Source organism: Lycium ferocissimum, chromosome 4, assembly GCF_029784015.1.
Source record: "Lycium ferocissimum isolate CSIRO_LF1 chromosome 4, AGI_CSIRO_Lferr_CH_V1, whole genome shotgun sequence".
NCBI classification, from domain to species: domain Eukaryota; kingdom Viridiplantae; phylum Streptophyta; class Magnoliopsida; order Solanales; family Solanaceae; genus Lycium; species Lycium ferocissimum.
In genome coordinates this window covers 33,078,416-33,094,476 of record NC_081345.1, presented here as the reverse complement: position 1 = coordinate 33,094,476, position 16,061 = coordinate 33,078,416, and the positions used below count along the sequence as shown (strand labels likewise).

The 16,061-nt window shown below is 35.1% G+C and overlaps 3 protein-coding genes across 3 annotated transcripts; 2 read left to right on the top strand and 1 right to left on the bottom strand.

The window, feature by feature from the left end:
- Positions 1-3,613: 3,613 nt before the first annotated feature.
- On the top strand, positions 3,614-4,519 carry LOC132053954 (uncharacterized). Its single transcript, XM_059446042.1, has one exon. The coding sequence runs from the start codon at positions 3,614-3,616 to the stop codon at positions 4,517-4,519; it is 906 nt and encodes a 301-aa protein (XP_059302025.1).
- Positions 4,520-10,185: 5,666 nt separating this feature from the next.
- Positions 10,186-11,272, top strand: LOC132052388 (probable calcium-binding protein CML45). The gene has a single exon (XM_059443902.1). It carries the CDS (start codon positions 10,568-10,570, stop codon positions 11,156-11,158), a length of 591 nt encoding a protein of 196 aa, XP_059299885.1. The 5' UTR covers positions 10,186-10,567; the 3' UTR covers positions 11,159-11,272.
- A 43-nt stretch (positions 11,273-11,315) lies between these two features.
- On the bottom strand, positions 11,316-13,405 carry LOC132052387 (chlorophyll a-b binding protein P4, chloroplastic-like). The gene is made up of 3 exons (XM_059443901.1): positions 13,121-13,405; positions 11,875-12,290; positions 11,316-11,635 (listed from the first exon to the last, which is right to left on the bottom strand). Exons 1-3 carry the CDS (start codon positions 13,321-13,323, stop codon positions 11,502-11,504), a joined length of 753 nt encoding a protein of 250 aa, XP_059299884.1. The 5' UTR covers positions 13,324-13,405; the 3' UTR covers positions 11,316-11,501.
- Positions 13,406-16,061: the final 2,656 nt, after the last annotated feature.

The following is a 16,061-nucleotide window of genomic DNA, read 5'->3' as shown; positions in this document are numbered from 1 at the left end:
TAGGAATTTCTCTCTTAACAGGAGTACGATTAGTGTTGTTTGCTAACGTGCTCCTCCGACCATTCCATGGCAAAACGTGGGCGGGGATGGCTAAGGAAGGAGCCAATTGAGGAAATGGCACCACTAATGGCCGGTGGAGGCGCTACAGTCCCCACTACTCCGAGGAAATCAAACCCTAGGTTAGGTGATTTGAATGGAGAAATGAATGGGAAAACCCCAGCTAACACCAGGCCAACTATGGCATCTAGCTCTGAGACTAAAGCAAATACGGGGTCTGCGAAAGAGAAGAGGGATCGGGAATTGGAGAATTCAAGTTCAAAAGTCCAACAGGAGGAGACAGGGCAGATAGCATCTGAGCATGATACTTGGGCTGGACTCTTTTCAAAAAATCGAAATGCTACTTATGGTATGCCTCTAACCTTCATCCCTCCTAAGGTTATTGATGGTAAGCTGGTAGTCCAAATTGAGAAAGCTGATGTAGTCAAGGAAACAGATGAATGGCGTAATGCTCTTGTGATGTATGTCATGGGCAAAACCCCAAACTATACTTACATGATCAACTATGTTACGAAGAATTGGAACTTTGTGGCACCACCAGACCTATTTTACCACGAGGATGGATTTTACATCGCGAAATTTAAGGATATGGCGGATAGAAATGAGATATTATACCCGGGACCGTACACAATAAACCGCATGCCCTTAATTTTGAAGGAACGGACTCCTAATTTTGACTTTCAAGAGGAATTCCCACGAGTCATGCCTCTATGGGTAAGGTTACCTAACCTCACTTTAAATTGCTGGAATGCAACTACACTTAGTAAGATTGCTAGCCGATTGGGAAGACCTATATTTGCTGCTGAATGTACTAAGAAAAAGAATAGGGTGACTTATGCTCCAGTGTTAGTGGAAATGGATGTGACAAAGGATTTACCTATAGAATTCGAAGTAGTGAATCCGGAAGGGGAGCCTTTCACCCAGTATGTGAGCTATGATTGGAGACCTGTGTTTTGCAAATCATGCCTATCATTTGGCGATGAATGCAAACCTGAGCCTAAAGCCGAAACCTCAGGAGGAGACACATACCAAAAAGCAGGTTCCACAAGTTAGAGGAGGATATAAGGGAAATATGGATACAAATTTGCAGTGGATTGGAAAGCAGCAGATCACCAAGGAGCCTGGTAATGTTGATAAGGGGAAAGCTAAGCAGCATGAACAGAACCAAACTCATCAGCAAAGGGGAAGAGAGAAGAATGAACCAGCAAACAAGCAAGTGACAATCCTTTCAAGGGAACCTGGTACTAATGCCACTCCTAAGACTACTAATACTGCACCTAGTGTGTCATATGCTGCACTGGTACAGCATGGGAAACCAATTTCCTTTGCTATGACAAGAATGGTAAGCACTCACAATTCATTTTCTCCATTGGTATTGGGACAGTTGGGAGTGGGTATAGCGAGTAAACCTCCAGATGGGGGTGCCACTGCTACCTCTACATGATTTGGAATATTTAGAATGTGAGGGGCATTAATAAGCCCTTCAAACAGAGGGAAATGGGGAACTACTTGAGGAAACATAAAATAAGTTTTGCTGGGTTGGTAGAAACAAAAGTGAAGGAACCAAAATTTGCAAGTAGTGTAGCAGTAATAGAAGGCCCAGGTCAAAACATGCTAATAACTACTCCCAGGCTCCAAATGGAAGGATATGGTTGCTGTGGAGGGGGGAAGATGTCTCTATAACAGTCCAAGAAGTTCATGCTCAATATATTCATTGCCAGATCAGGGATAGACTTTCTCAGTTTCATTGTGCACTAACTGTGGTGTTTGGTAGCAATGATAGTAATGAGAGGAAAGCATTATGGGATGGGTTAGTGCAATTGGGTTCATCTATTACCCTTCCTTGGTGTGTGTGTGGGGGGACTTTAATTCCCCTTTGAACTATGAAGATAGAGTGGGAGGCCAACCAGTTGCTAATCAGGAGGTATAAGATTTCAGAGATGTTTGTCACAATTTAAAACTTACAGATATGAAATCAACTGGAAGATTCCTAACTTGGACCAATAGACATGTATGGAGTAAGATTGACAGAGCATTATGTAATCCTGAATGGATGATTCAACATGGTAATATCACAGCAAAATTCTTTTAGAACCACTTCTCAGATCACTCTCTAATTCATATGGAGTGTGTAGTAACTACTGAAACAAGAAGCAAACCATTCAGGCTTCTTCATGTACTAGCTGAAAATGACCAGTTCTTACAATTAGTGGAAAATTATTGGAACCAGGATGTGCAGGGATCTCGTATGTATAAGGTATGGCAGAAACTTAAGCTATGTAAGGAACCATTGAAGAAACTGAGGGAGTCTATCTTTGGAAGCATAGATAACAGGATTAATCTGGCTAGAACACAACTTCAGAATATACATGCTCTAATGACAAATGTACAAGATCAGTGTTGGCTTTAGAGGAAAAGCAGGCTGGAAAGGAACTGGATAAATGGCTAGCTCTGCAGGAAAAGGTACATAGACAAAAAGCTAAAGCTCACTGGATACAGAAGGGGGATGGGAACAATAGTTACTTTTTCAACAGTATGAAGGCACGAGCCAGTACTAACCACATCTCTATGCTGAAAAATGAATCTGATCAAACCTTACAGACACAGAGGGAGATTGAAAATGAGGTGCTTAGTTTTTATAAGGAGCTGTTGGGATCATCTTCAAATAACCTACCTGCTATTGATCTGCAAACTATGAAAGAGGGACCTACTGTATCCATTACTCAACAAAGGCTCATATGCTCAGAAGTTACTATCCAATAGATCAAAATTGCTTTATTTGGGATAGATGACAACAAAGCACCAGGTATTGATGGGTTTAATGCTGTATTCTTCAAAAAAGCTTGGTGTATTATTCAGAAGGATGTCTGCCAGGCTGTTCAGGAATTCTTTCACCATACTAAGATGTTAAAAGCAGCTAACAACATTGTAATTACTTTAGTCCCTAAGAAACCTCAGCCAGAGACTATTAGGGACTTTAGACCAATTGCCTGTTGTTCAACTATATACAAGATTATATCAAAAATAATATCTGAGAGGATTAAAGGTGCTTTAGAGGATATTATTGGGCCAAGCCAATCAGCTTTTATACCGGAGTAGACTCATCATCGATAATATTATCCTCGGCCATACAGTTAGTCAAAGGATACAATAGGAAAAATATATCTCCAAGGTGCATGATAAAAGTGGACCTCCAGAAAGCATACGACTCAGTGGAGTCGGTTTTCATTGAACATGTACTAATAGAGTTGGGATTTCCTTAGAAGATGGTTAACTGGATCATGAAGTGCATTAACACTGTTAGCTATACTTTCATGGTAAATGGTAGATTATTAGATCTTATGCAAGCTAGGAGAGGGCTCAAACAGGGGGACCCCATGTCTCCTTATGTATTTATGCTCATGATGGAATATTTAAATAGGTGCTTGACCTCCCTAAGAAGTGAACCAGATTTCACTCACCATCCTGGATGCAAAAAATTAAATATAGTGCACTTGTGCTTTGCAGATGACCTCTTAATGTTCAGTAGGGGTATGTCAACTCAGTACAATCTTTAATGGCACAATTCAACAAGTTTTCTGAGGCTTTAGGGCCAAAGGCCAACATGTCGAACAGCCAGGTGTACTTTGGGGGGGGGGTTACACCTGAAAAGGTGAATGAAATACTGGATGTGTTGGGATTTGAGAAAGGTGATCTACCCTTCAGGTATCTGCGTGTGTCGCTTTCTACTAAGAGACTTACAATCCAACAGTGCAAGCCTTTGGTTGAGAAAATAACAGCTAGGATCACTAATTGGATGGCTAGGGAACTGTCTTATGCAGGAAGACTGCAACTTATCAGAGCTGTCCTTTTTGGGGTTCAAGCATACTGGTCCCAGCTTTTCCTACTCCCTCAGAAAGTGATTAATTTGATTGAAGCAGCATGCAGAAGCTACTTATGGTCTGGGGAAGCTGTTATCACAAAAAGGGCACTTGTGGCATGGGAAAGGGTTTGTTTACCTAAAGGTGCAGGGGGTATGAATGTTATACAGTTGAAAACATGGAACCAAGCTGCTCTGTGTAAACTACTATGGGCATTAAGCCAGAGCAAGCAAAAGTTGTGGATTGCCTGGATCCACACTTATTACATAAAAACACAACTGCTAGAGAATATGGAGAGTCCTAAACAAGCCTCATGGATGGTGAGGAAAATCTTTAACATGAGGAAATATTGGTCCCAACAAGATATCAGGAACCAAGTAGTGCAGAAGGGCAAGTTTAAGATCACAAAAGCCTACAGGAATCTGAGAGGGACTGTGTGTCAAGTGCCTTGGAAGAACTTGACATGTTATAATGTGGCTGAACCTAAACATGTGTTTATCCTCTGGGTAGCTTTGCATAGTAAGCTTGGAACAAAAGATAGATTAATTCAATGGGGATTGACAATGGATGAGAAATGTGTTTTTACGCCAGGTGGTGCCTGAGACTGCTGAGCACTTATTTTTTGGGTGCAACACTATAAGAGGAGTATGGCAAAGTATTCTGGGGTGGATGAAATGGCATAGAGCTGTGACTACATGGAAGGAGGAATGAGAATGGGTGGCAAAACAGTCTAAGGGAAAAAGTGCAGGAAAATGCCTACTGAAGGCTGGACTTGCGTACTGTGGTTTATACCATATGGATGGAAAGAAATGCAAGGGTGTTTCAAAATAAAGCTAGGAGCATCGAGCAGCTACTTCATGGATTGAAAACTAGTTTATGTGTTAGAGTTCGGGGTAATAAGAGGTTATTTGATTTTTTGTGTAGTCTGTAGTAGATGATAGAATATAGATTGTAAAAGGTTAGAGGAACTGATGTCTACTGGTGTTCACGAGAGGGGTTAAATCTGGTATGATTCCCCTGGTTTTGTAATGATCCAAAGGTGATTAATGAAAAGTTTGTTAATTGCCAAAAAAAAAATAGTAATATTAGTCTTATAGTAGTGAGCACACGTAATTTATAATGTCCCGAAATAGCCCCAAGGGCCAACATAAAGATAAGCCCTAGCCAAAATCTAGTTTCTCACTTTCTCCTTTGTTTCATCCGCCTCTCACTTTCTCCTCTCCTTTAGGTGCCTTGCCAGCGTAAAACACCAAAGCTTTCTTAATTCCAACCGCCTTTGGATTTACAATCGTCTTATCGGCACCGGTCACCTTCCAGTAACCAGTTCCGACAGCTCGATATGGGCGTGAACCATAAAATGCCTAATCTGAAACACAAACACAAAATTTTGATCAAATTCAAATTCGCACCTTCAAAATTTGAACTGTTCAATTCTACTCCATTAATAAAGGTGAAGGAGAAAATTATTTACCTGGAAGATCCCAGGGGTCAAAGTAGAGGTCAATTTCAGCTACAATTAATCTGAGCTTTTTGTAGAAATTAGTATTATCTAAATATCCCAAAAGATGTATAATATGTGTATAATAATTGTGTAATATATGTATGATTAGTAAGTATACGTTGATTATGCATTTATTATACACAAATTACACAACAATGATACAAAGGTTTTATACATATTCTATACAACAATGATACAGTTTCTATACGTATGATACATTTTTCTACACATATACAGTAATGATACATATACAACAATGAAACAGTTTATATACATATGCTGGAATTAGTCGAAAAATGGCTAGAAAATGAAATTATTTTGAAAGACTAAAAAATGACATTTAAGATTCTTGGACACCGGGTGTCAATAGTTTCACCCGGATGGCCATTTGTGTCCTTTTCCCTTTAAAATAACATATAGGAGGTATAGATATTTGATTTTAAATTCAAAAGGTACATCTGCAATTGAATCATTATTTTTGTAAAATATTCATAGTATTTGGGGGTATAAATGTTTGACGTAAAAGATAAAAATATATTTATAACTGAATTATATCATAGGAGAGTTTGATATTATAATTTGTCCTAAAATTAAATGTGCATGACTAAGTCAAGTGAAGGGCTTGACTATCGTCAACGGAACTACATATAATTATGAGAGTCGTGATTCACAACAAATGTAAATTATCCAATTACAATTGAGAGGCATATGGAAAAGGATTTCCAGGAAGTTGAACCCTAATCATTGCTTTCTAAGTGCTCGTTGTTCTTGGTTAGTGGACTAGCCATAAAAATTTATCCGCATTCGATTATTTATATCGATAAATACAAAATATATTTTTGTTATATATTTTTATCACTTAATCATATTTAAATGATATATCTTGACACTTTAATTTTTCACTAATAAAATTAAATTATTTGATTCGGTATCGATATTCGCGGAAGAGGTAAGTATTTACTTCGAAGCAACTTCAATGTTTTCTCCGAAGCTTCTTTTCCCTAAAGCAAGTACCTTTTCACATGGTCGGTAAAATTGTTAAATTTCTCTGTGGTTTCCCTCAAAGTTCTTTTCTTAGTTATGGGGCTGTGATCACCTTAGTGACGTCTACAAAGTCTAGCAAATTATATAACTATAAGTCACTTTCACACAAGCATAATTATTTAAAAACTCGCATTTGCAATTAGGGGTCGTTTGGTAGTTGGACAAGAGACAAGTTATTCGTGTATTAATTTTTGCATTAATTTATATCATGTTTGGTAGCTAGTAAAATCTAAAGAGATACCTTATTCATGTATTAATTTCTGCATACTTATACCGCGTTTGACAGCTAGTTAGGAAGCAAGTTATTCATGTATAAAATTATTACGGAGTTTGGTTTGCAATTTAGAAACCCGCATAACTAATACATGTATAAGTTATGAGGGAATCTATGTATTATTTTATGCGGGGTAGAAGATGGAATAACTAATACATGAATAAAAAGTTGAAACACTTAAATACTTTCCTTTTCTAAATCATATTTTTATAAAAAAAATTAATATGATATTTACTATAATATTAAAATATTTTTAAAATAAATAATATTTTAATTTTCATTGTAAACAAATATTTTAATTTTAAGAAGTATATAATATTTATTAACTGTTAATATAATAAACCAATATCCAAAGAATTAATTTATGCATAACTAATACCTCCATAACTAATACCAGCAATACTAATACCCGCATAATCCTAACCAGCTACCAAACGACCCCTTAATACATTGTAATTTGTAACTAATTAACTCGTAACAAAACTAACTTTTCATGACAAATATGCTCAAATTCAACAGTCAGTTGTACAATACAAAACGAATAGCCTGTTTGGCCAAGCTTCTAAAAACAACTTATTTTAAAAAGTACTTTTTTCAAAAGTACTTTTCAAAAAAGTACTTTGGGCTAAAAACAGTTTGTGTTTGGCCAATTAATTTTAAAAAGTACTTTTAGTTAAAGAATTAGTATTTGGCCAAGCTTTTAAAAAGTGCTTGCGTGTATTTTTCTCAAAAGTACTTTTCAAAAAGTGCTTTTGGGCAAAAAGCAATTTTTTTTTTAAACTTTCGAAAACTCGCTTTACTACTCCTCAAAAGACTTATTTTCTCCCAAAAGCTTGGCAAACACCTCACTTTTTAAAATAAGCACTTATTGAAAAAATAAGACTTTTAAAAAAATAAGCTTCGGCTAAACAAAGAAGTCTCGTTGACAACCCAAACAGAAAAGACGTCACTATTAAAGAAAACTTAGCTAACTTATTGTTACAAATTTTAAAACGTCTATTTATCCTATTAAACTAGTAATTTAACCGCGCTTCGCACGGTCGTGTAAAGCATCAGTGAGTTTACGAAATAATATCAACAAAATATATTATTTCGTAAATTTATTCGAGATATAAGTGATAATTTTTCACATATATGCATCCAAAAACACAAATATAAATATTTTCGGTTACGATAGTAATTTTAACCCCGCTTTGCATGGTCGCATAAAGCATCAATGAATTTACTAAATAATATCAACAAAATAAATTCTTTCGTAACTTTATCCAATAGAGAAGTGATAATTTTCACATATATGCTTCCAAAATTACAAATATAAATATTTTCATTTACAATTCTTTGTTTTATACAGAGGCGTATCTAGCCTATATGGTAGGGGTTCAACTGAACCCCAAACTTTCAATGCGGAGCCTAAATTTATGTGTAAAAAATTATTAAAATTGCAATAAATAGTAGATATGAACTCCTAACTTTAAAAATATAATGGATTCAATGCTAAAAATCTTAAAATTGAACCCATAAAATTTAAATCCTGGATCCGCCTCTGGTTTTATAATAGAGCAATACATAGTACACAGTTTTGCGAAGATGATTTCTAGGAATTTCAGTCTATACTCATACCTCTATATGAATTTTGTATATATATATACTCTAAACAAAAAATAAAATAAAATAAAATTAGAATGACCTAAATGTAATAAAATAGAAATCCAAAAGGAAATGATACTTTTCTCATTTTTTTTTTCTTTATACATCTCTTTTCCATTTCAATCAATACCGCTGGCATCTTTCTAATTTCTTACCCAAAACTTCCTCTTAAATCAGAAGACAACTACCCCCTTATTCTCCTCATAACATTTTAAGAATATCTTAGCTACCATTAGAACAACACATCAATATTCTCTAAAAATTTAAGGAGACTATATATGGAATAAACTAACACTATATATGGAATGAACTAAATGAATCATTATTTGTTAATTAAACTTTATTTTCAATCATATTGTATGGGATCTTTCCTTTTTTTTTTTTTTTCCTTCTTTCCCTTATTCCCCTTTGTTTGTTTTCATTTTCCTTTTCCTTCTGTTTCCGCATAAGTATGTTTTCATTATCTCCTAATTTTATGCAAATTCCCGAATAATCAGTTTTTCCCTAAAACACTATTATTTTCTCCTATAAATTCAAAGTGCTTCAAAGGATTAAAAAGAAAAAAGAAAAAAAGAAAAGAAAAAAGAGGTAGACCCAAAACTTTTGCAAAAGTTCTAATTCCTACTTCCTTTTTTCTTCTTGCTTCACCCTACTTATCAATGAGATTTTAAACGACGTGGCAGAAGCCTTAGACCTCCTTTTGTTATGTTCATATGATTGATGTTTGGGGTCTTGAAGAATGAAGGAAGAGTTATTCATATAATATAGTGTGTTTGTTGACTTAATAGGAACACAAGATAAAAGCATATTGATGCTTTGAAAGTAGAAAATGGCCTTGGTCCCCTAACCTCACTCTTTGTATTTTACCTATTTCTGCATATCCACATGCATAGATTCTTCTACAAAGGCAGATGGTGAATTCATATTGTATATCTGTTTATATAATGGTGTTCATAGTTTAATGATGAAGAAACCTATCAAATTCCTAATTGATGCAGGAATTCTTTCAACTTCTATAATTAACTAATCCATGCATAAAATTGTAACTGAATTTTTTTTTTTTTTTTTTTTTTTTTAAAAAGTCATTTTTTGTAAAGGGTGAGAATTAATTTTATAACTGAAATTATATAAAAGTTTTAAATGACGAGAGAATTTTAGTATATTTGTAACTTGCGTGGGAAATAATGAATAAAACGTACTCATGTAACTGATATAGAATCAATTGACTTAGTAGGCGTTTGGCCATAGATACCAAAAACAAATTCACTTTTTTTGGAATTTTTGAAGTTGGAGTTGGAGTTGTGTTTGGCCATAGTTTTTGAAGTTGTAGTTTTTGGTGAAATGTAGTTGTAAAAAGTGTAAAAAATTTGAAAAACAAGTTTTTCTTATTTTTGGTATTCCGGAATACAACTTCAAGTTGTATTCCAAATATTTATGGCCAAACGCCCAAAAGTAAAAAAAGTGAAAAAAAAAATTCCGGAAAAAAGTGAATAATTTTTATGGCCAAACGGCACCTTAATGTGTATTGATTCTCAATAAATATTGTAGTAGTATATGATTAATCCTTTATACTTTAATTAGAAAATAAGGGAATGGATGAGAAAAAAGTCAAAAAATGAAGAAAAAAGATAAATTCAATGTTGGTCCCCACATCATCTTGTCTATACCTAATTTTATACTATATATAGATTGTACTAACTATGAAAGAAGAGTAACAACCTGCTACATCCAATTAACTTGCATTGGCTATGTAAAAGTTCTTTATCGCATCTGTGTATATAGCAAAATCCATTATATATTGGAAACCATATAATTTCTTAAAATCACTTGGACTTTGCAGTGTGTAAACACCTTTTTCGCTTTCTTCCTTCAGGAGCAACACGGATTGTTGGATTCTTTTATTACTGACGTGAATAACGAGGAAGAAATTATGCCGACTTATGCTACACTCCCACAAACAAGGCAACAAGAAAATTAAGCTACTCAATTTTTTTTCTTTGGGAAACTTAACAATCTTTTCAACATCTTTCCTCCAGAGTTTCCACCAAGACTGGACTGGTCGACCTATCTCCTTATATATAGTAACTTAACTTCTACATTCATCTCATGACTTTGATATTACTCAAGACTTATTAATCTAACTCAAAAGGAAAAAAATTACCCAAGCAAAAGGAACATAAGTCCATGGAGAAGATCTTTTCATTCTCAGCTCAGGCCAAGAAGATAGGTGATGCACTCAATAATTTTAATTCTACCATCTTAATTTGTATGATTTTTTGCCTAGTAATCACATTTCAGGAATTTCGTTCTTGTTTTTCTTTTTTAATTCGAGTCATTCTTTTGGTGTTTACTCCACGTAACAAGTCTAATAATGCTGAAACTTCGCCAAAGGCAAAAAACTTTGGCCCTGAAAAAATTGTCAATAATGAGACATTATTGGATGAAGATGTTGAGATAGTACTCGATGCACTAATGAATATTTGCAAACAAAATGGGGATAAGAATATTGATAAGGTAGAATTGGCTAAGGTTTTCGATTCATTTGGTGAAAAGGAGCCTAGTTTGGAAGAAGTTAAAGAAGCTTTTGATATGTTTGACGAGAATGGAGATGGCCACATTGATGCAAATGAGCTAAAGAAAGTCATTTGCAAGATGGGGTTCATGGAATTTTCAGTGTTAGATTGCCAAAGGATGATTGCGCCATTTGATGAAAACAGAGATGGAAAAATTGAATTTGGTGAATTTGTGAAGCTCATGGAGAATATCTGTCAGTAACACTGCATCATTCACTTTCAAATTTTCTTGTTTAATTCTGTCTTTTACCCCCCTTGCATTATGTAAATTAATTATGATAATAACACGTTCTGTATTAATCTGTTTCCGGCACAACTCTGTAATACACTTTTCAAATGCTAATCAACCAGATGCCAGATTTTGAGAAATATGATAGTACTACGATATATGAATGAGAAATGCAATTCTAGTTGCTCTGTCCAGTAGAGTTCCATTGTTCACAATAAATCTCTCTGTTTTTCGTGTTCATAAAAAAAATAATACTAACTCATGATTACAAGGTAATTAACAATATATTCTCTCCAATGTCAATCAGGTTAGTTTTCTAGTTGGAAAATGTTTGGATAATGGTGTTGTGCCATGGGTCTGAGAGGTGCTGCAACAAGTTGTCAAATGGTCCCTTTCCCGTTACATTGTGCTGCACTATAAATCCCAAAAATGCCAACATTGCCAATCTCCCTGCAAATCCACAACATCATAAGAAATAATTTAACCTATATATAATATACACGACTAATAAAAAAAATTGAACTATCAATGTATTTTAACATATGGTAACAGGTCATCTTAATAATTATCAAGTTGCTGATATCTCCATTTATTATAGACGCTTATTTGACATGGTAGTATAAAAATTCTATTGAACTGTCGTAAACTAAATAAAGAAAACCACTATTTTGTGTTAATAAGGGACTTACCATTAGCAATTTCTTTCTCCTTGGCCTCCAATGTGGGTGCAAAGTTGAGTGGGTTGAAAATACCACCAGGGTAACCAACTTCATTAGGAGGCAAGCTGTAGCTCTTGAAAATAGGATCCTGGTTGACACTTCCAGGGTTCTTAATGTCTTGCCAACGTCGAATTTCAACGTAGTGGAACAATATGAACTCGATCACAAACAGCGTCGATGATGAAGCAAAGTACTCAGATTTCCCAGCATCGTACCATTTAGGTACGTTGAGGAGTCCAGCATTAGTGAAAACCTCAGGCAGTAGCATACCAGCAACACCCAACATAGCCCATCGACCGTTCACAAGCTCGGCCTGGACGAACCATTTCAAGTTCTCCGGGTCCTCAGCAAGTCCCAATGGATCAAAACCATTGTCACCAGCGAGACTACAACAAATTAGGTGTTGGTTAGTTGGCAATATGAAGAAAAATAATTTTGGCCTAAATTTTCACATAACATAATCTCTATTAGGCATAACTAATGCGGAGATCTATAGTACTCCCTCTGTTTCAATTTATGTGAACCCATTTGACTGGACACGACATTTAAGAAACAGTGAATACTTTTGAAACTTGTGGTTCAAAATAAGTCTTGAATATTTGTGTGACTGTAAATCATTTCATAAAGTGAATTTGTTTTCAAATTAGGAAAGAGATCATTCATTTTGGTATGGACTAAAAAGGAAATAGGTTCATATAAATATAAATTGAAACAGAAGGAGTATCATTTTTAGGGCATAATGTGAATTAAGAATATATCAATTAGCAAGTATTGGATTAATAATAGTATGTAAAGACGATAATACCCTTAATTAACATAGACAATGTCTCTATTACTTCATTTGTCCCAATATATGTGTCATACTTTTCGTTTTATTCCGTCCTAAAAAGAATATCATGTTCATTAATAAGAAACATTTTAACTTTAAACTTCAATTTTTATCTTAATGAAATGATTTATAACCACATATATTTCAGTTACTTGTTTTAGATAAGAAGTTTCAATAATCTTCATTTCTTTTTTAGACTCGTGCCTATTTAAACGTTGCTATATAAATTGGGACGGAGGGAGTATTATTTATAGTGTAACAATTTCTACATTATAGACATTGTTATAATTCACTCATATAATCCTCTAATCTCTGTATTACTAGTCACTGAACTTAACAACGGTCCCTTATTATGTTAAAGAAAAATGTGATGTAGAATGTACATACCTGCCATTAAGGTAAGTAGGAGAGGTCAAGCCCGGAAGCCATTCACCTTTCTTGGCTTCAACTTTGAATGAGTTGGAAGGCAAAATTGATGGTTTAAAAGACACCTCTCTGTTTAGTTTACCAGATGATCCACTGAGGAACCTTGTCTTGGAGGCGGATGGCCCGAAGACGGTGGCAGAGGCTTGCGTTGTGACGGTGGCCATTTTAGAGTTATCAAGAAAATGCAAATGGAGTTTAGGTGAGCTAAAAAATTGTAGTATGTTTGTGTCTGTATTTGTGTTTCAATTTGAATGGTATTATACTGGCCATGGTTCAATCTTGGAGAATGACTAGTCCAAGATTTTAGAAATCAACGGCTGGGATTGGGTTGTGAATTTAGGACTAGCCAATGAGGAGAAGTGTCTCTTATCCTTATCTCTGTGGCCACTATCCCAAAGAATCTACTCCCTCCGTCCCATAATAAGTGTCATCTTAGTCAAATTTTTTCATCCCATAATAAGTGTTACTTTAGAAAATTAAGACCTAAATTAACTAGTTTTTTCCAATTCTACCCTTAGATAATAAAGTAACATCTAAATGATGATTGGAAAAGCTACGTAGTAACTTATATAGTTGGATTCTCAATGTCAAAAGATTTACTTTTTGTGCATGCTCTAATCAAAAGGTAAAAGTAATTTATTTTTATTATATAGGGATAATTTGATAAACTTCACATTATATTATTAATTTCTTAATGTGCGTATTTTTAGCTAAGGTAACACTTTATGAGACGGAGGGAGTATATCTTTGTTGTTGTTGTTTTAGAAGATAGTAGGGGACCCAAATATTTGCCATGTAGGTAGAGAAAAGAAATTAAGGGGAAGGAAAATGGAGAATTGGGAAATCTTCAGGGGAAAGATATTGTCAACTGGAATCTCTTCTTGTCCAACAGGAATGTGACATTTGGCTAATCCGAAGTCTTTCCTAGGAGAACATGTCTCACGTGGAGATTTCGGGAGATAAGAAATCGAGTGGAGTTACATTCTGCTATTGCATGAATAGAGAGCTAAATGTAATTGCCTAATAGGGGTACAGAGCACTATACAACTTCCTCCTAAAGAAATCTAGTGGAGTTACATTCTACTATTGCATGAATAGAGAGCTAAATGTAATTGCCTAATAGGGGTACAGAGCACTATACAACTTCCTCTTAACAGATCTGTAAGGAGGGAAAGTAATTGGTCGGTAAAAACTTACGTGCAATTAGTATTCCAATGAATACATGACACATGTCTCTATATTCATTATTATCACTAAACTATACAACAACAACAACATATACACTATATTTTCATAAGTGAGGTCTAGAGAAAGCAGAGTGTGCGTACAGATCTTACCCTATATCGAGAGATGAGAGCGATCCGAGAGGACCCTACCGGAAAAGGCATTCCAAAGAAGGTCAGACAGGAATTAACAGAAGTTATCGCAAATTACAATAGAAAGCATTATGTAAAAAAGAAACAATAACTCCAACAAACTAATACGATAATACAAGAGACACAGATAATAACAGAAATCGAAAGGCAATAAGCAATGCCTACTAGTATGGAATGATTTGCGAGACAACACTCTACTACCTACTAACCTTCTATCCTAATTTGTGTCCTCCACAACCTCCTATATAAGATCGTGTCCTTGGCAAGCTGCAACTACGTCATGTCCTGGCTAATCACTTCTCCCCAATATTTTCTAGGCCTACTTCTACCTCTCCTGAAACCATCCATAGCCAATCACTCACACCTCCGCATTAGGGCCTTTGTGCATCTCCTCTGCATACACTCGAACCTTCTCAGCCTCGCTTTCCGCATCTTGTCCTCCACCAAAACCACTCTCATCTTATTCTGGATAACTTCATTTCTAATCCTATCATTCTTAGTATGCCCACAAATCCATCGCAACATCCTTATTTCCGCAACTTTCGTCTTCTGGACGTAAGATTTCTTGACTGGCCAACATTCCGCCCCATACAATGCATACAGTTGACGTGGTCTAACCCACCACTTGGCTTTTCCTACTTAAGTTTTGATGACACCTCAAGACTATGAAAGTGAGCTTCTATTTCATCCACCCTGTCCCAATACTATATGTGACATCATCGTCAAACTATAATTAATTAATACACATTTTCACACTAATATATCACGTAATAATGGTGAAGTAGTATAATTTAATCTAAATATCAAGTGCCGGAAAATTTATATTGTCGTAGAATTGACACTTGATGATATGTAAAATTTTAGCCATGACCGGTTGCAATAGAACAAAAAGGACTCAAAATTTGCTTTTTTTCTTTGTCCCTTTTTCAAAAACGGTGTGAATAGTGGAAGAATGAGGTCGATGAGAAAAAGCCATTAATTGAAAGGAGAAGTTGAGGTTCAAATTCCATAGAAGGAACGATGGATGGGATATTTATGAAAATAATTCTATGCCTAGGTGATACAAAATAGACTCTACTTACTCCTGTAACAACTCCAATCTCAATTTCAAACGTTTACTTACAAGTGAATCAAAGTCTAAAGTTACTACACTATTCATACTGGAGCTGTTATTTTTCTTTCTTTAGGGTGTGGTCTCTCTCTTCAACTGCAATTTCTATACTCGTGCTTCTTATCTTTACAGGCCAACTTAAGGTGAGCCTGGTCCAATTATTTGGTTATCCATTATCTAGGATAGGCCCAAGAGTACATTAGCAGATTTGAAGACAGTTATTTAAGCTAAAATCTATGTAAATTCAGCCGTTTCAAAATCAACTGTAGATTCACAAATTTGAAATTTTCTGAAAAAACTTACATGAGAATTTGAAATTTCGTTTGTCAAAACTTAACTTCAGACTTATATCTAAAGATGTCGTAAGTTAATTCATTTTCAGTTATAGATTTATAACCAGTCATAGAATTAAAAT

Bases quoted from the DNA above. Each gene is read 5' to 3' on its own strand.
- LOC132053954 (XM_059446042.1), top strand. From the start codon at position 3,614: ATGGCACAATTCAACAAGTTTTCTGAGGCTTTAGGGCCAAAGGCCAAC.
- LOC132052388 (XM_059443902.1), top strand. From the start codon at position 10,568: ATGGAGAAGATCTTTTCATTCTCAGCTCAGGCCAAGAAGATAGGTGAT.
- LOC132052387 (XM_059443901.1), bottom strand. From the start codon at position 13,323: ATGGCCACCGTCACAACGCAAGCCTCTGCCACCGTCTTCGGGCCATCC. The intron at 12,291-13,120 runs GTATGTACATTC...AATTTGTTGTAG, and splicing joins CCTACTTACCTTAATGGCAG to TCTCGCTGGTGACAATGGTT. The intron at 11,636-11,874 runs GTAAGTCCCTTA...GTGGATTTGCAG, and splicing joins GGAGAAAGAAATTGCTAATG to GGAGATTGGCAATGTTGGCA.